Source organism: Drosophila guanche, unplaced genomic scaffold (genome assembly GCF_900245975.1).
Source record: "Drosophila guanche unplaced genomic scaffold, DGUA_6, whole genome shotgun sequence".
NCBI classification, from domain to species: Eukaryota; Metazoa; Arthropoda; class Insecta; order Diptera; family Drosophilidae; genus Drosophila; species Drosophila guanche.
In genome coordinates, this window is record NW_022995755.1 from 3607289 (window position 1) to 3634931 (window position 27643).

At 45.3% G+C, this 27643-nt stretch overlaps 2 protein-coding genes and 1 non-coding gene across 3 annotated transcripts; 1 reads left to right on the top strand and 2 right to left on the bottom strand.

The window, feature by feature from the left end:
• Positions 1–318: 318 nt before the first annotated feature.
• LOC117589934 (dedicator of cytokinesis protein 3) lies at positions 319–27297 on the bottom strand. The gene is made up of 13 exons (XM_034282217.1): positions 26174–27297; positions 17960–18201; positions 17743–17891; positions 7667–7787; positions 7377–7614; positions 5563–7308; positions 4676–5499; positions 4504–4616; positions 4359–4376; positions 4042–4248; positions 3811–3985; positions 3495–3716; positions 319–3432 (listed from the first exon to the last, which is right to left on the bottom strand). Exons 1-13 carry the CDS (start codon positions 26205–26207, stop codon positions 1351–1353), a joined length of 6171 nt encoding a protein of 2056 aa, XP_034138108.1. The 5' UTR covers positions 26208–27297; the 3' UTR covers positions 319–1350.
• Positions 11484–17384, top strand: LOC117589935 (innexin inx3). Its single transcript, XM_034282218.1, has 6 exons — positions 11484–11567; positions 13889–14097; positions 15346–15554; positions 15623–16083; positions 16155–16308; positions 16380–17384. The coding sequence occupies exons 2-6, from the start codon at positions 13935–13937 to the stop codon at positions 16578–16580; spliced, it is 1188 nt and encodes a 395-aa protein (XP_034138109.1). The 5' UTR covers positions 11484–11567; positions 13889–13934; the 3' UTR covers positions 16581–17384.
• Positions 21156–21227, bottom strand: Trnam-cau. Its single transcript has one exon. It is a non-coding gene; the product is annotated as a tRNA-Met (tRNA).
• Positions 27298–27643: the final 346 nt, after the last annotated feature.

A 27643-nucleotide genomic window follows, 5' to 3' on the forward strand; every position in this document is an offset into this window, starting at 1 on the left:
GCGTTCTAGAAGGAGTTGCGGATATACACTCATAATACATATATGAAGACTCTATATTTATATTTAAAAAATTTACAAAATTGGAAAACTTATCCGAAGCTAGTAGCACTTTAGAATTCCTCATTTCTGACTCTTTTCCGCATAGCATATCCGTATCATAGTGTGTAATGTGGGTAGGTAGCACATGTCTATATATGTTTGTAATTATTTTATTGGTTAAAGTAAAAACTGCATTGCACATTTTGTCGGTGTTTTCTTGCTTTAGGTTTTGCTATTTGTATATGTAAATATATATTTCCTTTGCATTGCTGATTTTTGATTAGCGTTCAGTGTTTTGGTTTTGGTTTTAGTATTTGATTGTTTCAATATTGTATAAAACTTTGTTCATCTTTATTCTCTTATTTCTTATCATATATTTATGCATATTCTGCGTTGTAGTAGTAACTTTAGAGACAATTCCCCGTTTTACATATTGCCGATTCAAATTGTACAAATAATACTTAAACTAAACATTAAAACACATTGAACACATTGAAGCAACCCATTGTTCCATTACAACTTTCGTTTCAATTGCGCTTTGGACTTGCAGCAAACATTTGGCACCAAAAAGAATTAAAATAACTAAAAAGTATTTATGCTAAACACATTAAAATACGAGTACAATAAATAAACAATTTACGTAATAACTAAACGAAATTCAATCTCACTCTCTGTGGGTACCCATGGACTTTCGACCATGATGGTCTGTCCCTGTCTCTGTCTCTTTCTCTCTTAGCGCTGTGCGTAGGAGAAGTCCGTCTGGGCCTGTGCATCCTGACTGCTCTGGGACTGGGTCTGATGATGCTGATGCAGGTGATGATGATGCAGGCAGCCAGATGCCTGCTCCACCTGAAAGCCAAGTGTTTGACGCTCTAGCGTTGAGAACCTCGAAGATATCATCATTTCCTGCTGACTCTGCACCACCGAGAAGCTCAGGCCGCACGAGCAATGCTCTATGTGGGGCTGAGGCTCCGCCTGTCCTGGGGTGGCATGCACCAGCGCCTGCTCCGTGATGATTGTAGGTGGCGGCGATGGCGATGACAGACAGTCGTGACAGTAGTGTGCAGCTGCTGCTGATGCTGCTGCTGAATCAGTTGGAGCTGCGACTGCTGCTGCTGTGTGCTGATGGGACTGGCTGAAGGAGGGCGGTGGCGGTGGAGGCGGTGGCGGTGTCAACGAATGGCTCGAGCTTGAGTCCGAGGTCTCGGTGGTCGTGTCTGTGGTGGTGCTGGTTGAGGTCGATGTGGACGATGATGGCTTGTGTGGCTGATGGGGCTGATCGGGTGGATGATGGCAGCGACATATTGTAACTCAAAAAGTGCCGCCATCGTGCTGATGACTAGATGCCAATGAAGATGTCAATGCGGATGGCGGTGGGGCTGTGATTGTGCTTGTGCCTGCAGCTGTGGCTGTTGCTGTTGCAGTGGCAGCACCTTCGACAGGGGCTGGAGCTGGTGCTGCTGCCAATGCCACCCCATTGACAGGCAGATGCTGCAGGGAGCTGTAGCCATCGCCCTCGTCATCGCCATTCTGCTGCAGCTGCTGCCCCAACGATTGATGATGATAATTATGATTGTTGATGGAATGATTTTGATTTTGATTCTGATTCTGACTGTGATTGAGTTGTGTGTAAGCTTGTGTGTTGGGATTGGGTGAGTGTGCCAGTGCCAGTGCCTCCTCGCTGGCCAGAACTCCATTGCTCGATACTCCCAACGATTTGGGCGGTATGGGCGGCGGTGGCACCGGCATATCCTCCACATCGAACGAGCTCGTCGAGCTCTCTCGTTGCGTGATGTTCATGGATGCGGCTGTGGCATGCATATCCAGGCTGCCGTTGGAGCTTATGCGGCAGTGCTCACGATGATGCACAGTGCTGGCTGCCGAAATCGAAGAGGAATCCTCGCTGAGATTATTGAGATTCATGTGATTCAGCTCGCGTGAGCTTGTCGTGGATATGCCCGAGTCGCGGAAGTCATTCGGGACAAAGCAGACATTTAGATGTCCGCCGCCGCCACCATCCTGGAAGTTCGGAGGCAGCGAGTGCGGCTGCTGATCAGCCTCGGGATCATCGAAGCTGATGTCGACCACGGCATACTTCTGTCCATGCTGCTGCTGCTGGGATGAGTGCCGGCGGCCGACGCCTTCGTTACCTCCGAAATCGTTGAAAATCATGGGATTCGATGCTCGCTTGTCCGGCGTTATGCCACGCGGCGGCAGCGGTGGAGCGTTGGGAGAGTTGACTGCCGGCTGCCGCTTGGGCGGCACCTCTGGACTGTCCATCATGGCTCCTAAATCTCCGTTGGCGATAAAGTTCTGGGAACGTGGCCGATTGGGCACTGGCGGAGCCGCAGCGCTCTCGTCCAGCGTTATAGTGAGACTCTCCTTGCTCAGTGTCTGATACGAATTGAGGGGATCGACGGGCCGCACTATGTCTCCCGGTCGCGTGTAGTTCTCGTCCAGTTCGTAAACATAGTTGGAATTGGCACTGGCATTCTGGCTGTTCAATGAGGAGGAGGATGTTGCTGCCTGAGTGGTGCGCTGCTCCGTGGGCAGTGGCGGCAGTGGTGTGTTCACAATGCTGTCCGAATGCTGCCGCTTGAGGCGACCCATGCCCGACAGACTCTGCTTCAGCTGTGAGAATCGCTCGAGCAGGCGATTGTGTAGCGGCTGAACACCGCTGGGAGCCAACTGTCCGTGCAGCTCCAGTGCCTGCTCCAGTATTTGGATTTGTTCGAGTATCAGAGCCTTCAGCCGCTGCACATTCGCCTGCTGGCCGGCGCCCTGTGGCGATTTGAGGAACTGATCCGAGAAGAAGGCCTCCTGATACTTGCTAATGCCGCCCATCACATTGGCATCGATGGTGCCCTGCAGGCGCATCGAGAACGGATTGATGTTGCGTTTGGGATCGCGTCTGTACTGGACAATCAGCTCGGACAGCTCTTTGCCTGCATTGCTGATGATCTCACAGGCATATTCCACGGGCGTCAGCTCCTGCACCGACTTCTGCTTGACCTCAAACCAACGCAGAATGCCCGGCAGTGGACTGGCAATGTCCAGGATCGTGCGCTCTATCCACAGCGACTTGAACTCGTTGTCCTTGTCGATGGGTCCCTTGTACGTGGGTCGATCGTAGATGAATCTCGTCACATCGTTCACCTCATAGAAGCGGGCTATTTTCTCCGGCACCGGCACCATGGCCGTCTTCAACGCCTGAGCATCGCCCATGGGGCGCACATTACTGATTTGTATATACTGTTCGGGTGCATTGAGTATGGCGCCATCGGGTGGACTATTGTTACCCAAAATCTGGGCACTGGGGAATTCCGTTTGAAGACGCTGCGTAAACGCACCGATACGCTCGTACTCGAGCCCACGATACACAAATTGTTTGTTCTGTAATCAGCAAAAGAGAATAAAAAATAAATCCAAAAGAGACCTTGAATCGTTGGACTTACCCTCACAAACAGCGGCAAACCCATGCCATAGAAACCCACTCGAAAGTATTCCGGTTCTGGTCTGAGCTGCGTTAAGATATTTTGAAAGAATTTTGCTTCCTGTATGAGTATTTCGCTCAGTTTATTGTAGTCAAAGCGACGCGTTTCGTAAAGTTGAGCCAGCTCCTTGCACAGCGGAATGCCCTTCTCCCAGCATTTGCCCTTGTCGAAATATTTGAGGATCTGCAATGTATGAGAATTTGTTTTAAAAAATATACTTTAAAACAATAAATACTCCACAAACATTAATCAATATATAAATATATTATAGAAGTACCTCATGGTATAGTCGCTCTTTTCGCTGCCACTCTGGTTGCCCGCTATTGTCGAAGGGTGCAAAGCTCAGGGTCTCCCGATCCCATGATAACATGGAAGCGTACAACTTCAGGGTGAAGCCAGCCTCCGTGTAGTTCTCTGCCTGCAAGTGGAGGTTGTGCAGCTTGTAAATGTATCTGCAAGGAATAATTAGCAAAATATTACAGATACTAGAATGTATTGGTATGCCCACCTCAGATACATTTCTTTGCGATTGATTTCGTTTTTGTAAAAGTTCAAGAGATTCACGGTGCAGGTCATGCGCTTGTCGCGATTCTCCTCGCCCTGCATCACACTGCGATAGTCGAGTAGTCGCTCCAGGAGTCGCGTTACGGAGCCGATAAAAGCAATGCCAGCATCCTTCCAATTGGGATTCTCCACTTGGACTTTCTCCAGCAAACTAGCAAGGAATTTAGATCAAGGATTAGTTATGTGTGAATAGAAGGAATCTGAACATAAATCACAAAAAAAAAAACAGGCGTTTAGGGTGTTTTTGCGTTTTAAACTTACACCAAGCTGAGATGTTCCCTATTTTTGGTGGCATGGATGGCGGTTAGCAATGCGAGTGTGAAGTTAATTATATTTATATATTTACAGACATTTACATTGACATTTATATATGTACATTCCAGGCGGAATTTGTGCTACAACTTACATGGTGCTGAACAGCTCCCTGTACTCGTCATCCCCTTTGTTCTCGCTGATCAGCAGATCCAACTTGTCGATGAGTTCGCTCTCCACCAGCCGGAAGGAGCCGCGCGCCGCCTGCTTGGGGATTTATGGTTACAATCGTTGTTGCATTGAATGATTCTTGTCTCCACGCTCACCTGCTCGCACTGCATCATATCATAAAATACGGAAAGCGTTGCCTTTCTCAATGCAGGCTCGGGCACAAGTGTGACCTCCAGGAAGGGCCCCACCATCGAGGGTATAAAGTGGAGTTTCTGCTCGCCCAGCTGCGACCACATGCTGAGGATTTGGAAGCCCATTAGGACGCGCATATCCCCATGCGAGTGGAGGATCTTCAGCCGCTTTGGCTCTCTGTACTGCTCCAGCTGCAGCGACGGTTGCGTGAGGAAGGAGACCGCAAGGCTGAAGTAGCTCCACCACAGCTGCGAATCAAAGGCCTGAGCACCAAGGAAACGGTACACCAGCGGCTTGGCAAACTCCTCGAGCGACATGCGCAGCACATCGTTGGCGGCCAGCTTCATCACAAGCCAATCGTTGGGGAAGACGTGCCAGTCCTGCGTGAGAAGCTCCTCGTACACCAGCAGGGACTTGCTGAGAAACTCCTTGAGATCACGCGGATCCTTGTTGTTGGGACTCAGCTCGTCCCAGTAGCGCTTGTAGTGCGTCTCATCCAGCAGCTGCAACAGCCCCAGCAGGCAGGACACCAGCTGCGGCAGCACCGCATTGGATCCCTCCATAATGATGCTGATGGTGCGTATCAGTATGCCGAGTATGTTCTTGCACAGCGAGTCCAGATCGTGCTGAAGCGTGTTGGTTACCTTATCCCGCTGCTCACGCTGCAGCTCAAACAGCTGGCTGAGTATCTCAGAGAGAATCTCCGCGCACAAGCGCAGCTCATCGCGTCGACTGAGATGCATGCGGAGATGCTTGCAGGCCACCGACAGAACTACAGTGCGCGAATCTAAATGGAAGTAAGAATAAATGTGAGAGTCTGTGAAGAAGATTCCCCAGTTTCAGTAGTTACCATCCTCGTGGAAGAGCTCGCCGGACACCAGATCTTTGACTGCATGCAGTTTGGCTTGAATAAGACGTATGGGCGCACCACGCGGTATGGCATCCAGCATATTCCTCGCCAGCATGCCCAGCTCTGGTGCTGGCAACGTGTCCTTCAGCTGTTCCAGCACCACGCCCGTCGAATTCAGCAGCGCCTCTTGTGTGGGTATAATGACATCGTACGAGGGCACCGCCAGCATTCCATTGAGAGCTGTGAACAGCGAGTGAAGGTCCCGCCGGAACGAGTCTTCGTACTGGCCGCCAGTGGCTCGCGCAAACAGACGCCGCGACTGAATCAGCAGCTTGAAGATGTACTCCAGTGAGCCGAAGCACTTCTGGAACGGGTCCGGATGCTCTGCCTTGGTCATGAATACGGCCATATGCTCCACCGATGTGATGAGGCCCTTGTAGACGAGAGCGGCCGCAAAGTGATTCTCGATGTACTCGTTCATCACAGGCCGAAAATGCTGGAACTTGTTGCTCTGCAGCAGACTGAAGATGCTCACCAGCACGTGGAAGACCAGACCCGAGTGCTGTGTGCTGTTCCCCTCCTCGTTGGAGAACATGGCAAACAAAACGTCCAGCACGTCCTGCAGGAACTTGACGAGCTCCTCATCGTTTAATCGCAGCACTCCCGTCAGCGAGTCTTGTATGGTGTCGGGATGTGCACGCCATTGCAGCAGCGAGAGCAGATCCGCGTCTTGTGTGAGCTTTGTGGAGCAGAGCAGGGAGCGCAGGACAAACACCTCCTTGGAGCTGCGACTGAAGCATCCTCCGCAATCCATCTTGGCCTGCGCGTCCCTAGGGCGGCACTGAAGGCGCAGATAGTTGGAGGCTTGGAGCTTGGCAGGATCCTCGCACTTGTACACATACAACTCGTGCTGGCCATCGCCCAGAGTGGCGCCACCCGTTTCCATTAGCCGCGCAAAGCTAAAAGCAAACAGTTTCGGCTCCGTCTTGTCCCGCGTCGAGCAGTGCCGGAACTCGAACCGCACATGGGCGGTGGCAAACTTGTCGATGGGCACACTCAGGCGCAGCATTTCGTTCCAGCTGGGGGCATTCTGATGGTACAGGATCATCGAGCGGTACTGCGGCTGTGCGTCCATGCCCGAGGCACCCCACAGGCAGTCGGTGAGCACATTGCCCGCCACATCCAGCACCACAACCGTCACGAGAATGTTCTTGCCCGTGTTCTTGCCACCGCGCTCAAATTCCCCACGCTCCAGCGACAGGAAGAGATCGTTGCGCACATCTCCCGGCATAATGACATCGGGAAATCCCATTTTCCGTGTAATTGTGGAGCCCTGGAAGAGAAGCGGCTGCTCCTGGCGTGCCTGCCCCAAGCCACCGTGCAGTAACTTCAGGGACACCACAATGCCTTGGGTATTCTGATTGCCCGTCTGTATAGGGGAGAACTTGCCACTCGACTTCTTGATCATCAGCTCTGGCAGCAGATGGAAGTCCTTCTCCTCGCTCTGGTACAGCTTGAAGTTGTACTCCCGCTCCTCGGAGGCGGTGGAGGCCTGCTCCAGATTGCTGTCAAAGAGCGCAATGTCCGCCAGGGAGAGGACGCCCACGCCAAAGGGCCGACGATAGGTGGGCCCAGTGCCATGGCTGCCACTCTTCTCGATCTTCTTGATGGAGTCAGACTGTATGATCTTTCCCACGCGCATCACAACGGCCACCAAATGGAGATTCTCATTGAGATCGGCGGCACCTTTAAAGCGAAAAGGGATGAGGGATCATAAGAGATCTTTCATCATTCTTTTTCTGATTTTATCTTACCCAAATCCGTAAAGACCGTACAATTGCTGTGCAATTTTTCGATATAATTGGAGAAACCATCCTTGGAGATCTTGACCAGAAACCGTTCGGACAGAGGACGCATGTGGCTGCCATCGTAGAGAAAGAAATAAACCTCCGCATCATCGCCACCGATGCGATGGCCAAAGTCTCTCATGCAAAAGTACAAATGATGCGTGAGTATCTTCCGTGGGGTCTTTCGCCTCAAGGTACCGCGACACTGCAAAGGATTAGATGATCAATCAATCAAGAAGGAGAGAGCCACTCCTTACCGATGAGGCCTTCGCATTTTCTGCACTGTTCACATGAACATTGTACAGCTTGACGATACCAATGCCATGCGGATCCACGGCCAGGGGTCCCTCACGAGGCACCAGATCCAGGCCCAGTTTCCTGCAAATATTAGAAAAGTATTTATTGGTTGAGTGATGTCCACGGGCACGATGCAGCTAAAACAACTTTCACACTTTGTCACGTTCCAAACACGAAAGTTTTCCCCTCTCCGATATTTATATAGGGGGAATATCCATATAGATTAATGGGAAACCCATGTGAAGCTTTTCGTAATTAATTGTCGCTTGAGCGGTGGAGTGGAGTCGTGCGGAGCGCCAAGAATTAAATACAAATTTGGTCAGTCATCATGAACGATGATCATTAATCACAGATCTCAGATCACAGGTCACACGAGTGCTGTATATTCCCATAAATAGAACAAAACGAAGATGGAAGGCAAAGGTAGAGCATGGAGGAGTTTATTTATAAGAAAAGTGGACGGATAGATATTTTGAATGTGAGTAGACTTAGTTTTAATATTAAGATCATTGTTGAGTAGTCTAATTTCGATCACACAAGTCACGCGACATGCAGCAGCGCCCCTCGGTCTATGTACGCTTCTGTTTATCATCCGCGCGTAACTCTTTGCCTTCGAGTCAGCTGGGCCACTTGTCATATTACATATACATGTAAACGGAGATCCATTCCATACAACGCCTTGACTCATTCAAAGTCTATTCTTTCATACGATACGACTGACAAAGAATCAAAGAAGAATCAACGTCGAACATGCCATGACAGCAAGGCTAGAGGAGAATCAACTTTCCCACCAAACAAACTTGTAGTCGAATCAATATCAATCCAGTTTCAGTTCTATCAACAGAGATCGTATCTAAATGGTGGATACGATCGCTCATTAGGTGTTCACACTACGAGTCTATACATGTTCTATGACCCAGTAGATACACGTGTGCCATGCCACGGCCTGCTGTTTTGGGCTCTGCTGTCTTAGCGGCTACCGAGTGAAATTTACATGATGATCATGATCTTGTGGATTGTAGATTCTCATCGCTTTAGCCCGCATGACGCATAAATTTCGGCTGCTGCTTACAACCATATTTTCTGACCGTGTGGCACACACAGAAAAAGACAGAGAGAGAGAGGGACACACAGACACACGGCTAATGGGTTCACGGCATTTCGGTGGCGCATGCGAGAAAGAGGCATCCGAGACCAGAGACCAGAGGCACACGGAGCCAGGTCTACAGCCACAGCAGCCGAAACGAACCAAACAATCCAACGTCATCAGCAATATGTTGTTGGCCGCAACGTCGGGACGTCGTTGACGATGTTGCTACCTCGGCTACGCTGTGGCTTCTACCTGGCTTACGCAGAGAGCGAGATGGCCAAGACAGACGAACAAACAGAGAGTGCGAGAGTGAGACGGAGCGTAGAGTGTAAGGGAGATGGCAGGCATTTTTTTTACAAGCCTCTGGAATCGTCAGAGACCAGAGCCCCCAGAACAAGCCAAAGAAGAAGCCGTTTTGTTGTTAACGAGGCCTAAACGGCTTCGCTCAGGTGAAATAGTGGGAGAGAGAGAATATCACCAGCAAGAGCCGGAGAGCGAGCTCAAGTAAGTCTCCATTTTGGAACCGGAACCAGTTGGCAGAGAGAGACAGAGAGAGAGAGAGATTTCTTGTTGAGGTTTTTTTTTTCTGTTCTCTCTTGAGGTGTGTGCGAGAGGTTGCATGTGTGTGCGTTTGAGCCACCTCTGTTACGCCTTTTGGTGCTCTGGAGCTGTAGAGTTGACGTGACCAAAAAAAAAAACGACACCAGGCAACACACTCGGACTTGAAAATGTATCTCATGGATACAAATATGAGTGGAGAGCGTGCGAGAACGGTAGCCATTGTGGTAATGAACACTTTAAGTCGTTTTTAATTAAGAGACCCTCACCGAAAACCGAAAGCTCAACAGGTGGAAGGCTCTCCCCAGCACAGCAAAGCTAAATACTATAAATACAATTAACAGATTGAGATTTATGTAAATACCCAACGAAGAGTGTTGAAAATCTATGACACAAAACGAAACATGAAACACGGGAGTGAGCAAAAAAAAGATACAGATATCACCCACTTTAAGAGGGAGAAGAATTCTGGGAGAGAAAGAGTCGGAGACTCGCGCGACTCGCACGACTCGAAACCCAAGGAGACGATACAGAAAAATTTAATTATTTACACTTCGATAAGCAGAGCTGTCAACCACAAACAAAAAGCAGATGAAGAAACATAAAATGAAAACACACAGCAACACGTTCGCTCGAGTTGTATCTATGGGTCGGGCAGCTGAGATACAGATACACCTCTCGCCTGGTATCACAATCACACATGCCATATATTTCGTATTTAATGTCTTTATAAAAGGTGTAGCCCGGAGATACATTTCAGGCAGGGCATCGCAGGGCAGGCAAGCAGCCAAGCCCCGCAGGGGCATGCCACAGGGGCAAAGCAGAGAAGCAGCAACAGCAGGAACAGACAATAAACAAACAGTGCTTGGTGCAGGCGTGTGGAGCTTAGGACATGGAAACAGCAGCACCAGCAGCCATTTCTCGAAATGCCATTTCATTATGGCAAAAAGACCCGGCTAAAAGAGAAGCTGCCGCAGCTGAGTCATCTTGCAACCAGCAGCTTGCTGCCAAAAGGAGTCGTCGCCAGAGTTGAAGCTGTAGCTGTAGCTGTAGCTGGAGATGAAGTGGGGCTGTGGTTGTGGTAGGCTTCTTCTGGTGGAATGCCTGGCAACAAGTTTTAGGCTGCGGCGGCGGTGGCGTTGCTTGTCTAGCTCTCAGCATGCAAATGGATCTTCATTCTGGAGAGGGTAGAGGCCGACCCTCCTCTCTCTGAGTGTGATAGTAGGATCTGCAGGCGGCGTCTGTTTGTATGGCAGGACAGATCAGCGACATATTTAGCCCTGGAACACAAAGACAGCGGACTCTCTTTTTGAACCACTTGGCTGTGGCGAACACTTTGGAGCGGCGTCTGTTGGGACTGTCCAAATTCAATTGGGGATCAATTAAATGCACACAAAACTTAAGTTCTTTTGGGGTTTAATTGGAAAATGAAATCCAAAGGAATTCCTTGCTATAAATAATAAATTATTAATATTTTCTTACGATTATCATCTCCAAAATCGGTTACAGGTTACATGCCAAGTAGTTGTTAAATTAATTCATAAATTATATTTTAATTTCTAAATTAACTATTCCAGAGAAAATTGAATCTCAACAACAATTCCTTAAATTCCTTAAAGTCCCATCTCTTAGTTTCTTCTTTGTTAGTACTTTCCATCCAACCTACGACACAGGCGCTGGCTCAGACTACCATTCTAATAAAGCAATAAATTGTATCCCTTCCAGCAAGCGACAAACTAATCAATAGATACAAATACAGATACGCAGTGCGTGCTCTAAGCCAGATAAGCAGCTAGCACCGCTCTAGATTGAGTTAATGTCAGGGTTAAGCCGAGAACCCGTAGGTGGCAAAGAAGGTAGGACAGACAGGCTGACTGTCAGACAGACAGGTAACCCGAGGAGAGGTACGGTATGCGGTATATGGTCGTATGTCGTATGGTAGGTACAAAACAAATCCCAAATGCAAATGCAGCTTGAGCGTAAATTCAGAATGTGAACCGGAACCACCACCGATCGCCATGATCACTGGTTCAGGGAGAGCCACAGAGTGAGAGAGAAACAGAAAGAGAGCGAACTGAGCTCCGTGGCTTGGTATCTGTATCTGTGATTCGTGGCTCTGGGCACTGGGCTCTGTCTGGGTACTGGCGACTGGCGTCAGTAGGTTTTTGAACGCCGCTGAGAGCAGCTGCATTACATTTTTCGAGAATACACGGGTATGAGAAGCAAACTGAAACTGAACAGAAACTTTGACAGAATATCAGAAATCAGAGCTCGCAAGAGCAGCCACCACCAAAGGCAGGCAGGGGCAGCTGAATACAGAGTGAGGTGTGGTGTGGTGCATGCACCACGAGCACAAACACAATCGCAGAATGCAATTCCCACAGCTGTGGAGGAGCTTCAAACCAAAAAAAATGCATGTGCCTGTGTTAGTGTTTATCTGCATCTGTTTGTGTGTGTGTGTGTTAGCGTGTATTTATGTGTGTGTCCGAGTACGAGCGTGTGTGCGTGTGTTTGTATAATAGAAATCATGAACAATGCAGCAGCTAAAAACAGCTTTAAAAAAACAACAACAAACACACTAAACAAACTGCAACAAAGTGCAAATGCAAAAACAAGATTTAAGCAATAAAAAAATAGCAAGCAAAAACCTGTGAGCAAGCAAAAATTAATGGCCCGCAACGGAGCGGAGTCGAGCCAAGCGGCTGCTTGTCAAAAAAAAAAAGAAAAAACGAGTTTTCAAAGTGTCAAAGTGGCAGCAATAAATTTGAATACAGAACCTCAGAGAACAGCAGAGAGAACCCCGAGAAAGGAGCCAAAAGAATCACTTAAGTGTGCGGAAAGGGGTCGCCAGTTCTCGTTCGTTTTGGCCTGGCTAACACACACTCCTGCCGCAGGTTGCTCCAAAGAGAGACAGAGAGAGAGGGAGAGAGAGAGAGAGCAAAGGCGCAACAGTGGCACAACAGATCCGATACGATACGATCTCCGCGATCCATTTCGTTCCAAGAGATCTCTCTCTCCCTGCCTGGCTCTCTGAAAAAGAAAATACCTTAAAACCAGTTTTCTTTTTCTTTTTTTTTTCTTTTTTGAAAAAAGTATTGAAAGCAGCGAAGAACGCAACAGCAAAAATTGAAGTTGAAATGAAGTGCTCTCTATGCATCTATGTGTGTATGTGTGAGATACATAGATACATCTAAGTATCGATGTGTGTGTGGTAAGATTGAATGTTGCACAGTGCAGAAGCTGCTGTGGCGATGCATTCAAAAAAGGAGTAGCTGCTGCTGCTGCCGCTCCACAGATACAGATACTTTTTGACTTTAATTGCCATTCGCACTAGTGCAACAGGGACAACTGTATGAGCCCCGTGTATGAGCTCTATATGCGTGTGTATGTGTGTGTATCTTTTAGAGTTATACGTTATGGTCGTGCCGAAATGAAATACAGCCAAAACACACACACGCACAACACACAAACATACAAAAGAGCTACAGCCGAAACCGAACTACAAAAAAAAATTTGCATATAAACAAAAGAGCCGAGAAGAAAGCAATACCAGAACCTGATCGAAACAGAACACCCCAATCCATATTCCAATCCGAAGTAAAGGAAAACGAAGTTTAGATACCCTTATGCAATACAGCTATACATCTTCAGTACAGCCTTGATCAAGCTGGATCAATTATTCCATCCTTGCCAGATACAAATATTTTATTGTATATTGATGCTTGATATAGGGTTCCTATCCAGCTAGTTACAAAATGTGATCTGGCTGCTTATTAAAACTAAAGCCATGCCCTTCTTTTGTTGATTTCAACCTTTCCATCAGTCGATTCGAATATACCCTCTCTAAGCGTACAAACGAACTCAAAATATCACACAAAACAAGAAACCAAATTGAGTTTTGGATTTCGAGATTCAAGTGTTGGACAAAGTGAAATTTATGCGTGGGTTGACAAAAACATAAAGAAGAAAAAGCTACCATATACCGGTTCTGTGGAATACAGTTCTTGAAATGAGATGAAATATTCGTGGATTGTTTGGGCATGCTGTGTGGGGTGGAGTGGGGTGGAAGGTTATTCAACCTATGTACATGCGAGCGGCAGAGAGAGCTTAGCGAATAGATTAGATTAGATTGGATTGCACAACAGAACTGAGCATAGCACAAACAAGACACAAGACACTGCCCCGTACTCCAAGTCACATTGAGAGAAGTGCTGTTGTTGTTGTTGTTGGTACACACACCACATCCAACATTCCACTTACTTAATTGTAAGTGCGGCTTGTTCTACGATAACGAGGAGCCCAGCCCATGGGAGGAAGTGGAACTACATTTATGTTTGGTTGCTGAAACTAATTTGGAATATGTCATGTCTGTCTGGTGTGGTCTCGTCTGGTCTGTCCCTGTGCCAGATAACGCACACAGAGACGGAAAAATCGAGAGAGCAGACGGGCCATAAGGCATACAGGGACAGGGGGCACATTGATTTCATTTCATCATTTTATCATTCTCTCATTTTACTTTTTTTTTCTGTTGCAGTTAGCTTTGTTGCAGCAGCACTCGTACCACCAACAACACCACAATCATGGCTGTCTTTGGCATGGTCTCGGCCGTGTCCGGCTTCATCAAGATCCGATATCTGCTGGACAAGGCGGTCATCGATAATATGGTATTCCGCTGCCACTACAGGATCACCACAGCCATACTCTTCACCTGTTGCATCATTGTTACGGCCAACAATCTCATTGGTAAGCTAACGCCTCACACCTTCTGCAAACCCACCGACAAAACAAATTAGTGCATCCATGCAACGGATTGATTAACACAAACCGACCTCCTACTATTTGCGCTTACAATTGCAACAATATTGCTAATGCAGCACTAAATATCGTATCTGTTGTTCCACCTCGTTTCGATACGTTTGAATTTTGACATCCGACTCCGAAGAACGAAACTCGTGCAAAGCTTTCACAAAGTGCGACCGCAAAACACGTTCATCGGATTTCAGCATAAAGGCCATTTATATGAGTCATTCCCCAACCTCATTCAAGACTCCGCAACGGGTGGTTGCCTGCCGTCTGACTCTGACTGGACGGGCGTGAAAATCAATGTAGCTGCGCCTCAGCTTGAAGTCTCTTTATGGGTTATAACTTTCAAGAGACAGAACGAAAAGGAAAGAGTTTGTTCCCACGCACATAACGAGAGGATTTGGGAATGAAAATTGTTAAAACATCACTTTAATATCTTTAAGTTCTCTTATTACAACCATAGTAAACCGATGTTGTATGCAGTCATAAAGTTCCGATTGCTTTTTGTATCCGTTTGCTCATTCTTAAAAAAAAATGTGCTGTACAAATTTATAAACCTAAAGCAAAACCAGCCAAAAGTGATTTGTAATCCCTTTTGGTTCAAAGTGAGTGCCTTTTATAACCATTTCAATTAGAATTAAACCTGATCTGATCCCAAAGGCACTGCTTCTACAACGAAGCTTCAAGCCAAATATTTGTGCATTAAAAGAAGTGCTCTAAAAGCGTGGTGTGTGTGTGTATGGCAGAGTCACAGTCAAATATTGACTGACGGTTGGTTTCTGGGAATTCCCTTTCCCCCACTGACTTTCCGTCATCTATCTACGTACGTGTATATTCCACTTTGTTTCTATCTGTTTGCCCCTAAAACCAACGGCAGAGACAAAGTTAATGTTGAGGTTAAAGTTGTGGCGCACCCAAAAAAAAAAGACGGAGAAAAATGTTGCAGGAGGTTGCCTTGTTGTGGTTGGAGCATATTTCTCGACGTCTGTCGACCGCACCCACCATAGACAAATTGTGCAGCAAGCGAGAGACAGAGAAAGAGAGATTGCGCTCTAATGGCACTTGACCGTTGACGAACGACATTCGTGGCTGAGCCCCCCAGCAGTTGTGGATTTCCACTTGATTTGAATTTATAGCGAGGTCATATTTATATAAACAAATATCTTGTGAAATTCTCCCTGATTGCAGGCGATCCCATAAGCTGCATCAACGATGGCTCCATACCGATGCATGTGATCAACACATTCTGCTGGATCACCTACACGTTCACGATACCCGGACAACAGCACAGGCAGATTGGTACGGATGTCGCCGGACCGGGATTGGGGAATGAATATGGCCAGGAGAAACGCTATCACAGCTACTATCAGTGGGTGCCATTTGTGCTGTTCGCTCAGGTGAGTGTTCCCCCCTACAACACACACAAAGAAAACCGATTCTAACTCATCTCTTTGGTCTCTCTTAGGGTCTCATGTTCTATATTCCCCATTGGATTTGGAAGAACATGGAGGACAACAAGATCCGCATGATAACTGATGGCTTGCGTGGAATGGTCAGTGTCCCAGATGACTATCGTCGGGAGCGACAGGATCGCATCCTCAAGTACATTGTGAATAGCTTGAATACCCACAATGGCTACTCGTTTGCCTACTACATCTGCGAGCTGCTGAACTTTGTGAATGTGATTGTCAACATCTTCATGGTGGATAAATTTCTGGGCGGTGCTTTCATGTCCTACGGCACGGATGTGGTCAAGTTCTCGAATATGGATCAGGATAAACGTTTCGATCCGATGATTGAGATATTCCCAAGACTCACCAAATGCACATTCCGTAAATTTGGTCCCAGTGGCTCTCTACAGAAGCACGACACGCTCTGTGTACTGGCTCTGAATATTCTCAACGAGAAGATTTATATATTTTTGTGGTAAGTGTTTGTGCATTTTGTTGGAGTTTTCTTCAAGTTCTTCCTATTTATTGTTGCTGACTTCATTTCAGGTTCTGGTTCATTATTTTGGCCACCATTTCGGGCGTGGCTGTGCTCTATTCCCTGATGGTGATCATGATGCCAACCACCCGTGAGACGATCATCAAGCGTTCGTATCGCTCCGGTCAGCGCAAGGAAATTGCTGGTCTTGTCAGGCGCTTGGAGGTAAGACTCTCATCATTCATTACTTCCCCCTTGTCATTTGAGAACTCATTTTTTATTTATTTCCTTTACAGATTGGTGACTTCCTGATCTTGCATTTCCTTAGCCAGAATCTCAGCACGCGATCCTATTACGACATGCTGCAGCAGTTGTGCAGCCTTCTTGGTGCCTCACGCACCCCATCGGCCCCATCGACACTGGAAATGAATCCCATCAGCCATCCCATCTATCCGCCAGTACAGAATTTTGCAGGCGGCAAGGAGACGGAGACATAAGGCGGAGGACTCTCCCAAGCAAACGGGGTGACGCTTCTGAACAATGATTTCAATGATTTCTCAATAATATTTCTAGGCAGAAGAGAGTGAGTGAAAGGAGGAAGAGAGTCGAGTCGAGTCGTGTGTCGTGTCGTGTTTCCATATTTAGAACTAGAACTAAGACTGTTTCGAGCTACTTTTTGGATGAATCAATTAAATAATAATTTTATGCGAAATTAGCATATAGCAAAATTGAATGAAATTACATTTTTAAGTGACAGGTGCAGACACACAGAAATCAAGCTACTTGTATCTTGATACATAAAGAGACAGAGAGAAAGAGTGCAATTTGTAGGTTGAAGATTGAAGGAGAATGATGGTAGATTTGATGTGGAGCTTAAGAGTTCCCATCGCTAACAATGATGCGCCATTTAAATATACATTTAAGTTTAACAATTAGATCGATTCCATACAGAAGATAAAAGAACAGAAGTATCAGCTACATTTATCGCTCACGCACGCTCACGAAACGTTGATCTATTCTATATTAAAAATTGTAGTAATCGAATGATATATGATATGATATGTACACATATATGACGAGTATATATGCAATGCTCTCGCTATTTTGTCCTAACATTTAGTCTACAAAAATATATATCGTTAATTTTAAGGAATTTTGTTTATAACAAAATTATTGTGATTATTGCTAGAAAAGAACACATTTTACATAAAAGAAACAAAAGCAAAAGAGAACCCAAGAAAGCGCTATCCCAAGTTCAAAGTTGTAATAAATATTCTCTATACAATTTCAGACAAAAAAAACAAAAACCCTCCACAATTCTTACATATGAAAATATATTTCAACGATTAGAAAGATTGTTGATGGCTGTTTGAGAAGGGCCTTGAATCTCAGAGGCAAATATGCGCAGTGCTTCCAATCTATTGTGAAAATGGTTATCAACATAAGCAACAAAGTTTTAAAACTATGCGAAGAATAAATGCTTGTTCTATTAGCAGCACATTTTTAAAAATGTTGAACTATTTTTGACACTTGCAACTTATGGAAAATATTTTAAATCAGCTATTTTGAGTGACTTCACCCGATTTCAATGCAAGAAATTTAATATTTCATCATTTGAGACTTTTCCCCTCCCTTGTATTACAAGATCGAATTACTTACCGATTTCCCCAGTCAATTTTGGAAACCACAACCATTTGCAGCTCCAGTGTCTGATCCTGGGTCATGGTGGCACTCAACAGTTCCCGACGACTCTCCAATATGGAGAACATTACCTTGCGCAGGGTCTGAAATTTGTAAGTCTCGCGATCCTGTAAAACAAATGGATATACGTTTAAATCAAATATCAAAAATCATTCGAATACGGAATATTACTTACCACATAGAGTCGCTTCCAGATCTCGGACCATTCGCGTAGAACCTGCGTACATTCGGCTACCACGGGATCAATCTTCGACAGATCCTTGATGTGTATGTACGTTTTGGGGAAGAGACCAACGGCACGGGATTTGCGAGGACAGGAGCCGCGATACCAGTGCCTGCATTCCTCCACAATGTCCACAGAGTCGCCCACATCCAGGGACAGGCCGAAGCGGACATCGCCATGCCAGTTGTGGATGGCTAAAGGAGGGGGCAAAGAAATGGAAAAGATGGGAAAGTTTGTCTTAGATCAAGTTTGAAGTTACAACCAGTTGCGTTTTTTCTCTCTTTTTGGCCATGACATTGTACCCGGGGTGTGGCATGGTGTGGTGTGGCAATTAAAGTGCCCCCATGAGTGGCCACTTGAGCATGCCACGAGTGGCACAGCAACAATAAATACTTCAACTATAAATAGGCAAAATGGCTATGAAAAGAAAATACGATGCACGATGTAAGTCCATTGGGGGATGGTTGGAACAATGAAGGAGTAGTACTTGGCAATTGAACACTTTGATTCCATATCGAAGCAGAAGCATAAATTGAATAGATGGGCTGCTGCTGAAGTTGAGAGCTCAAGATGGATATGAATGTCGATGGGGATATGGATTTGGATGGATGCAGGGCCAGGCAATGAATTCTGCTCCGCAATGCTGGATGTGTGGTGCCTACGGTAACGAATGCACAGACAGAATTTCTTATATACCAAAACACAATAGACCCTCTAAAGAGTCCCTAAACAGTATGAGAGTGTGGGCAATTGATTTAAAACTTGTTTTAATTTATTTATTTATGAAGCGATTATCCACTTTAGCATCCTAACAATTTTTTTCAGAGTTCTAGTGAGAATTAATTGCTGGACTGCAAAGATGTATGCCTCTAGAGCGCACGTCTACATGGGCAAAACCCCCACCGCGCAATCTAACTTGAAAACGATTCTCTAAAATAATTTTTATTGACTTTTTCTCTCAGTGTATCAATTACAAATGCACGTCACACAGTCTGCAGTCTGAGGAGGCGCCGCCAGTGGGAGAAGGAACTTGGGCCATGCTTCTAGGGTGGTGGTGCTGATGGCGATGGCAAATGGTGGTTCTGCTGCTGCTGCTGCTGGTGTAGGGTGTTGTACTGCCTCTGTGTGCTGCATGCTGATGTGACAGTGTGTGTTCCCTTCTTGTTGAAAGACAAACGAGCGAGCAACGGCATGAGCGTATCAACGAAAGGAGCTAATAAAACGCACGCCCAGACAGACAGATAGACAGGCAGAGAGAGCCACAGACAGTAGGCGGGGGAGTGGGAGTGGGTGGCTGTTGAGTATGAGATGGAAAATGAAATGCTTCAGTGGCATGAAAATGGGCAAACTGCTTCCTGTTGTTGCCGCCCGCCGTTGACGTTCACGTCAGCTCTCCAGTGTGTCTGTTTTTATGGGATTTTGTTGAAGAGTCTCTCCCCGTTCTCTCTGTCGCCATACATCCATCCTTCAACCGCCTCTAACCGGCTTCAACTTGTGATTCTGTAGCCTGTTTTTTTTAAATTAATTCTGAGTGCAAAAGATGCTAAATAGCAAAAATTTTATAATTTAAAATGCCAGTTGAAGATCCTCTACTCAACACTCTCTGCCGCTCCGCTCCGCTCCGCTCCGCTCCTCTGCTCTCCTCTCCAACGACACTTCATCTTGCCTCTCTGGCGGCAGGCAAACACACTGCGTCAAATGAGAGTACATTCCGTACGGAGGGCTGGGGCTGCTCTGCTGAGCAGGCAGAATGCCAGCCAAGCGTTTCCACTATTTGGGTCACTTACATTAGCAAAAAAGGCGTCAGCCTGGCAAGCGCCCAAGTGCGCACAGAACACAGTCCAAGCTGCACACACCCAATGCCCCCACAGAAGCCCAACCCCATTCCATTCCAAGGCAAAGTCCTGGTAGCAGCCATAACCTTATCCGTATCCTTAGACCCTAAGCATTCCAACCCCCAATATGGAATATTTTTAATGAGCATTTAGCTGGCTTTCAAAATTTAATATTAAATTTCATTAAATTGGCGTGGAGTAAGTTGGAGCGAGGAGTGTGAGAGGTAATCCCCCCTCACATATAATTACTTTTATGATGAATGCAACATATCATATCCCAAAAGACTTCCTCTCCACGGGAGCTTACATCATTCCAGGCCAACAAAAAAGGCACAAGATAGGGGTATACAGGGGTGGAAGGAGAATAGAGGGACACAGAAAGAAATAGGCAGAGAGACATGGAAAGCGCGGGGATAGATTGGCACAGGCTCAAAAAGAGCGAGCGAGAGAGAGAGAGAGAGAGAGTGAACACAATGCACACTCCACCAACAAGTTCGCAATGTCAACAAAAAGCGTATTTAAATAAAAAAGTCGTTAAGGCAAGTGCATGCAAAAAGGATAGAGAGCACGGGAGAACGAGGCAAAGAGCAAAGGGAATGGCAGAACAAAAGTGAGCAAAACAAATGCAGAGAAAGAGACCGGAGAGGACCCAGTGGAGGGACAAGCGAATAATAAATTTAAATTAAATGAAAAAAGGCACTTTCGAGCACCGAAGTTTATACACCCTCTATTTTTAAGACACAAATCGCCTAAGAGAACTCGTTAAATCTTTTCTCGAGTACATCTGAACATAAATACAAACCAAAACCTTCTAGCTCTTGCTTGTCATATCTAGGAGTATTTAAGTATTCTTTCACTGTGCTGCAAACATCCTTTCATAATGATAATACCCTTTGAAGAGGATATAATGAAATAGTAGGAAAGGAACTACTGCAAATGGATTAAATGAGCAGGCGGATGTGCCTGCGCCGTATGGCCCCCAAAAGGGGTCTTGTGTCGGACGGGGAGCCATCTTCACACTTGACCCTCCCTCCCACCCTTTCTCTCTCGAGGCTCGACACTCAAGGGCCACTCAGTGCTGGAGAGGAAAGGGAGGCTCAAGAATTTAATTAATTAATTGTGTTATAATCCAACAATGCGAGGTCGCCCACAATGTGGAACTCTCTTTGGCAGCGGAAAGGGAAACCATCAGGAAATTTGGGTCAAGTAGTGGTTCTTTTTTGTGTAAACTTGCCATCGGCTTAGGATATTATTTAAAATGTTAAAAATGAGAAGAAAAAAAGATAAGTCCACCCCATTTTGTGGCTGTGCATTAGCAGAGCAAGGTTTCGATCCTCGGACCTCTGGGTTATGGGCCCAGCACGCTTCCACTGCGCCACTCTGCTTGCTGTATATTTGCCGGCCTGAAAATCATATTGTGCGAAATCTTATCCGATACGTATTTGCATATCTATACAGTACGGAACATAAATGCTGAACATTATGTTAGACAAGCAAACCTTTTTATCTCAAAAATATATACAATTATCACTAGTGCTTCGAGTGAAAGTCAATTCATATAAAAAGAAACACATATATAATTCAATAAATACCATAAAAATGTATTTTTTCAATTCGATTTTCAATTGAAATAATCATTCGATAAGCTTCATAGACGATCCATAACTTGTCATATTGATACGGTTTCGAATTCTAAATGATTTTTTACACACATTGAGGGACTATCCCGAACTCAAAAACCGAATTCAGATAATCTGTAAATCTTTTCTTCACTATCATGCTAGTTTTTATTATCTTATCAAAATCAAAATGTACAATAAATAGAGTTGAATAGTAGTTGCGGAGGGGCTTTTTAAGAGGGGCTTTTTCTAAATGTTTGGAGTCTTTACTTTTATACATCTGTTCATAGCAGGAAGTCTGACCCAAATGTCAATCAGATGTCATTGTCATTACCATTGTCTGAATAATAGAGTTGCCTGAAGAGCCTGAATGTCTGATGCTGTCAAACTAGTTCTGAGGCAGTGTCTATCCGAACTAAACAAATGAAAAGTTTTGCACTCCCTCTTTCGCCACATTTCCCTCACCGGAGAACCGGCCAGAGATCTCTCCATTGTCAAGTGGTCTCTGTGACATCAGTCATATGTGATTATACCCTAAATATGTATCTTTATAAGTATGTAGTATATCTTTTATGTACATATATAATGTGTCTGTTTGTGGATGTACGTGTAAGCATGTTGATGGGGCATGGCAATATTTGCTTATTATATGCATTTTGTTTCTGTCATTGTTGCTGGCATTATTGTAATTAAATGCAATGCATGGAATTAAATGCATTTTGTTGTTGTTGGTCTTGTAAACTCGCTGAGAGGATATTATGATGTTTAGCAGATGCCTGCAGGGCTGTATCGCTCTGATCACTATATCGTATTGTTTCCATAGGGATGATTGGTTAAAAAACCATTGTTTGAGAACAACCAATCTCATTTAGCTGAGAGGCTTCTTCATAGGATGCTAGCTTTTGCTCCCCAAATGGAGAGACTTTTTTGCGTGTTTGTTTTTGATATGAAATGAGCATACAAAATACACAATGCCTTCCACATGGTGCACATTTGGCCCTGACCATTTGTTTGTTCATTTTCCACCCAAACGGAGCTTCAGTCGAATCAATAAGCGGCAACAGTTGCCGCTCTTTCCCCATGTTTGGAGCAGGCCGGAAGCCGCAATAAACACACACTTGTCAATTATTTGTACAATATTTACTCATCATTTCGGTAATTATTAAAACACTTTATCAACCGGGGGGTTCCAGCAGGTAAGGGCGTATTTATTAAGTACATATCGGAGTTTTCTTATCAAGAAGCGTAGCCCACCAGTCGAGCCCCTCTTTTGTGCATTTCATTCTCTTGACATTAACATAAATCAGACAACGGATAGGTGGAATAGGAAGTGGGTTTGGGGACACTTTTCCCATCCGGAAATGTGACCGATAATGCGGCCTAAATGGGGGAAATGTACGATAGATATAATTTATCAGTGTGTGCGTGTGCTTGGGTTGTTAATCACACAGTGTCCCTCCACCCAAATGGCGATTCATGAATAAATCGTTAAAGACGAATTATGGAAGTACAAATCAACTGCCGAAATGGAGATGGGAATGGAAGAGGGAATGTTTTATACGTAAGCGGGTACAAGTCACATACGGAAACAGAAACAGAAACAATGTAAGGACGGGTAGAGACGAGTGACTCGACCAAACTAATACTCCGTAAGCTCCATAAATATTCTTTATTCAAATAAAGTAAAGGAATTTCTGTCCAAAATGTCAGTTGATTCTGTATGTGTCAATGATTCTATTGCGTTGACCAATTATACATACATGTGCGTATATATTTATTTGTGGCTGTAGTACCTATGTACATAGCTCTATATTTTTTCGTTTTTAATCTAATTTATATTCTTGATGGACGCACGCGACCAGTTCGGTAACACGTGTCATGCGTCATGCGACAACGCCTCTCGGTCGGTCTGCGTTTCTGTCTGGTTTTTTTTTGCCACAGTCATTGCACGAAGCACTTTTATTATATCTATAAAAAGAGTTAATATTTTATCATAGAAGTTGCTTGAATATCTTGAAATCTACTCTAGTGATCATCCTGAGCAAGGAAATATTTTGTCTGGATACCAATGGAGGTTTTCTTCTTCCTGTTAAACTACGGATACTACTTATACTTGTCTTCCACGATTACAGGGTATTGAAAAAACGAAAAAACCATGCCGCCAAGCATATTAAACAATGGAATGGAAATGAATCAATTTTATGCGCACTCATGTTCACTTGTGTGAGTCTTTTGTGAGTGTTTCGTGTGAGTGTGTGTGTTTGTTCTGGGGAAGGAAGCGCCTGCACAAATTTGTGCGCGCACAACTCAAACTCAACGCAACTCCGGACCGGGCCGCTTCATTGGCCAAATGCATAAAATGAATATTAAATTAAAGTTGAAACTGAAATTGCCGCAGCGACAGCGGAATTCACTGGAAAAGGCAGACCGACAGCAGCCCCAGCAGCAGCAGCAACATCCGGTGAATAGGCTGAGGCCGGAGCAGCGGCAGGGCTTCTTTCTGTCTAAAACTTTTGCCAAAAAACGAAAAAAAAAAATGTTCGTTAACTCAGATACAGCTTCAGCTACAGTTTCCAGATGGAACTGACCCGCATGGGCCAGGGGTTGGACCTGAATGTGGAATTCTGTGAGAGGGTGGGTTGGACTCCACTGTAAAGTTGTCGCCCGCCAGTGTGTATGCACTCGACTGACTGCGCAATTGAGGGACAACAGCAACAAAAACGATATGCAGTACAACGGTAAGATAATTACTTAAACCACTAGAGTAAAAGAGAAAGAGCACAAATAAGGCATGGCATCTAGGGGAAGAGTGAAGAGTAGAGGGGAAGATTTAGGGAAAAAGACAAAGAGTGCGCTCTGGTAATGAAGTCATTGCCCAGCACGTGGCTTTGCAGCAGCAGAGGAGGAGGAAGAGGAGTATGAGGATGGAGGATGACAACGGACAACGGGCATTGTGCAAGGTTAGGGCGTTGGCTTGACAGCACTCCGCTCCCATAGCGCCGTGCCATGCTGCACTAATGATGTTATCATGGACTTTTCCGTTGTGATGTCTGATGGACTGATGAATGATTGATTTGTGTAAACTTTGACCTAAGAAGCGGTCACTCGCTGCTGGCGGGCATTTAAAGTAGAGCAAACAATCCGGAAAATAACCACACAATGAACTGCCTTGACAGACGATCGCTTTGGGAACTGGAACAACAAAATCTGAGTAAGAAAATAAAAATGAGATATGTATGACATGGTACACATGTACATATGTATTTACTAGTACATTTTACATAGTATATGTACTAGACATAGCGAATATGAGACACCCTTGAAGAGAGATATTTAATCAACATTCAGTCTTGAATCAAAATATAACCAAATATGAGAAATTCATCGTTCCAGCACAATCTGCATGGCTTCTAAAACAGTTAACAAGTTAAGTTCTCAGCTGATTAGATTTCTGTAGAATATTTAATATAGTCTGCACACATTAATATAGGGTATAACATGCACCATCATCGAGAATTGGCGCTTATCTGGACAGAAACCCATTGAAGCAGCACAATGAATGAAACTTGGCAGAGAATCTTCTATCTGCTGGTCTATAAGAGGTCAGTGGAGGGGCAGAGGCACTTTTCAGTTCGCTTTGTGGCCCCTGCCACTGCCCCCTGCAGTAATTTGTTAAGCGTTGCCATTGATGCGAAAAGTGTGACGAACACGAAGATAATGTAAAAATGCACCAGAAGAGAAAACAAGTGACAGAAACAACAAAAATAGTTTAACTCAAGAAATTTGAGCAAAGAGACAATTAGAGAAAGAGAGTATTTAGTATATTAGATCTAGCACTGGAGTCCAACTCTTTTGGGATTTCTTCATCTCTCGCTAGCCGCATATAGGAATACATAGAACAGGAAATCCTTCTCCTCACACAAATATACCTTATACCCAGTAAATATATAGGCAACACTGGCAGCCGCAAAATTGTGGCCACTGCCATCGCTCCACAGAAACGTGCATCGTACAAAACTGTAATTAGAAAAGCATTTAAATTGGCAACACCTGGCACAAAGGCAATTGGCAACGCGACAGCAACAGTGTGGTTGGACGGGAGGGGGCGACAAATGTGTGGGAAACGTCGAGTGTTTGCCCGAAGGAAGGGGGCGACGACTGTGTGGGAAAAGGGACGTACATATATATGTACATGTATAAACACATCAAATCGCAGCGCGCGCGGCACCAACAAACATACAAGAAATCTCTTTGAGCAAGACGACCGGGCGGAAGGACGGATGATGATGATGCTACAGACGACTCGTGTGTATATAAAAATAAGCTGAAAAATCGCTTTTCCTCCCCTACTGTTTAGTTGAGGGGTGTGTGGGGGTGGTTGTTGGTCGGTCTGTCGGTCGTTTGTCTGGATGCTGCTTTCCGGCGTTTCGCGGAAAAAACTGTGAATCAACTCGAAAGGCAACAACAATAACAGAACAAAACAGAACATCAACGTAACGGTGTAAAAGCGCACGTGACGCATACACCTTGCCCCACCACATGCCGTCCCATCAAGCTGTGCTCCCCAGTACTCCCCTTTTTGGGGTGTAAGGACAAGGTACGCCCAGTAAAAGGTGAGGCAGTTCGGGAAAACAGCACCCATGGAGCGGGTTCTGCAGTACCATTTGTTTAATATCCTGTGGGGACCAACCCCAGAAAATGACAATACTTACCAACTCCGTATTTGTTGTTTGATGATATCCACATTTTGTTGTCTTTGTTGTTGTTGTTGCTACTGCTGCTGCTTCTCCTGATTTTGGTTGATGGCGAAAATCCAATTTTGCAATATTCCCAAAAACCTTGTGCCGGCCACTCCCTTTGTGCTGGGGGAGGCCCTCTTCCCTCTCAGCAATACGTTGTCAGCGGAATTCCTTTTTATGTGGCAATCGGATGATGGAAATCGCACATTTTGAGGCGGAAGATTTGCTTTGGATTTGCATTTAATTATTGCTTATGTCTTTTCCACCATCTTTAGACATATACACACAAATACACACACACACAGAGTCGCACGGCGCACGGCAACTTTCGCTTTTGTTGTTGCCTTGCCTGCAGCCCCCTTTCGCGCTGGAACTCTCGTATTTCGCACAGGCTGGTGGCTGGCTGCTTGATTAATAAACTAACAGGCAACAACAACGGCCACTTGTCTACGACATTGCTGATTGGAGTGGAGGCCCAGTGCAACAAAGTTGATGATTATCCCCCACTTATGCTCTCCTCCGCGAATGGGTGGTTGGAGGACGGTGGGGAGGATGGGATGGGATTGATGTCGTCTCAAAGTGGTTGCCTTTGATGCGTTTTTCACGCACACAAATCAAGAAAATCAATAAGAATTTGGAATTCTCCAGCCGACAGTCGTTTTGGTTTGTTGACTCTTTTGGCTTCACGAAATAACAATAAAGTTGTTTTTGTTGTTGTCGCCCACTCGCGTCGCGTCGCCGCTATATTTAATTATTGCTTATTTCGCACAAAACGCTCCCGAACGAACAGATGATTTGCGTTCAATTTATCCACTGCTCTTTGTACTAATTTATTTCTTTGCTTGTCACTTGTTTTATCTTAATTCGCAAGCACTTTCTTTTGATCAATTCCTCTTTAAGTTCCCTTCGTTCGTCGTGCTAATAACCGTTGCATTAACCGTTGAGTTTATCCCGGCGCTAACCCACCGATTCTCTATGTTACATACTTTGTCGGAATCGGAATTATTATCAACGTAAATTTCTGAATTCAGATTGTTGTGTTGTGTTTTGTGTACTGGCGAGCTTTGAAGAGCTTTCAATGGCGAAACTTGTGGGGAAATGTAAGGTGTCGACTGCATGTGAAACGTCACAAGAAATTTCAGGGCTGCAAGGTATATTACACCGGCGATTTTAATCTTACGTGATGGGATTGCTCCAGGGAAATCCTCTCCTGTGTCTAAACGGTAATGGAAATTCTCTCCTGCCAGAAGCTCTCGCAAGCACTATTACGGATCCTTTAAACAGGTGCCAGAATGGTGGGAGCTTGGAAACATTCGTCCTTTTTTACCTACTTGCCATACCTTGCGGTCACATCCCAAAGAGAGGATTAGGTCAGCAGTTCCTTTCTCTCCTCATTTTCGCTTGTCAAATGTGAGCACAGCCTCAAAAACATACCGAAATATA

Excerpts from the sequence above, each read along its gene's own strand:
- LOC117589935 (XM_034282218.1), top strand. The coding sequence starts at position 13,935 with ATGGCTGTCTTTGGCATGGTCTCGGCCGTGTCCGGCTTCATCAAGATC. Across the intron at positions 14,098-15,345 it reads TACGGCCAACAATCTCATTG|GCGATCCCATAAGCTGCATC; the intron begins GTAAGCTAACGC and ends CCCTGATTGCAG. Across the intron at positions 16,084-16,154 it reads AAGATTTATATATTTTTGTG|GTTCTGGTTCATTATTTTGG; the intron begins GTAAGTGTTTGT and ends ACTTCATTTCAG.
- LOC117589934 (XM_034282217.1), bottom strand. The coding sequence starts at position 26,207 with ATGTGGATATCATCAAACAACAAATACGGAGTTG. Across the intron at positions 17,892-17,959 it reads TCTGGAAGCGACTCTATGTG|GATCGCGAGACTTACAAATT; the intron begins GTAAGTAATATT and ends TTTGTTTTACAG. Across the intron at positions 5,500-5,562 it reads CGAGCTCTTCCACGAGGATG|ATTCGCGCACTGTAGTTCTG; the intron begins GTAACTACTGAA and ends ACTTCCATTTAG.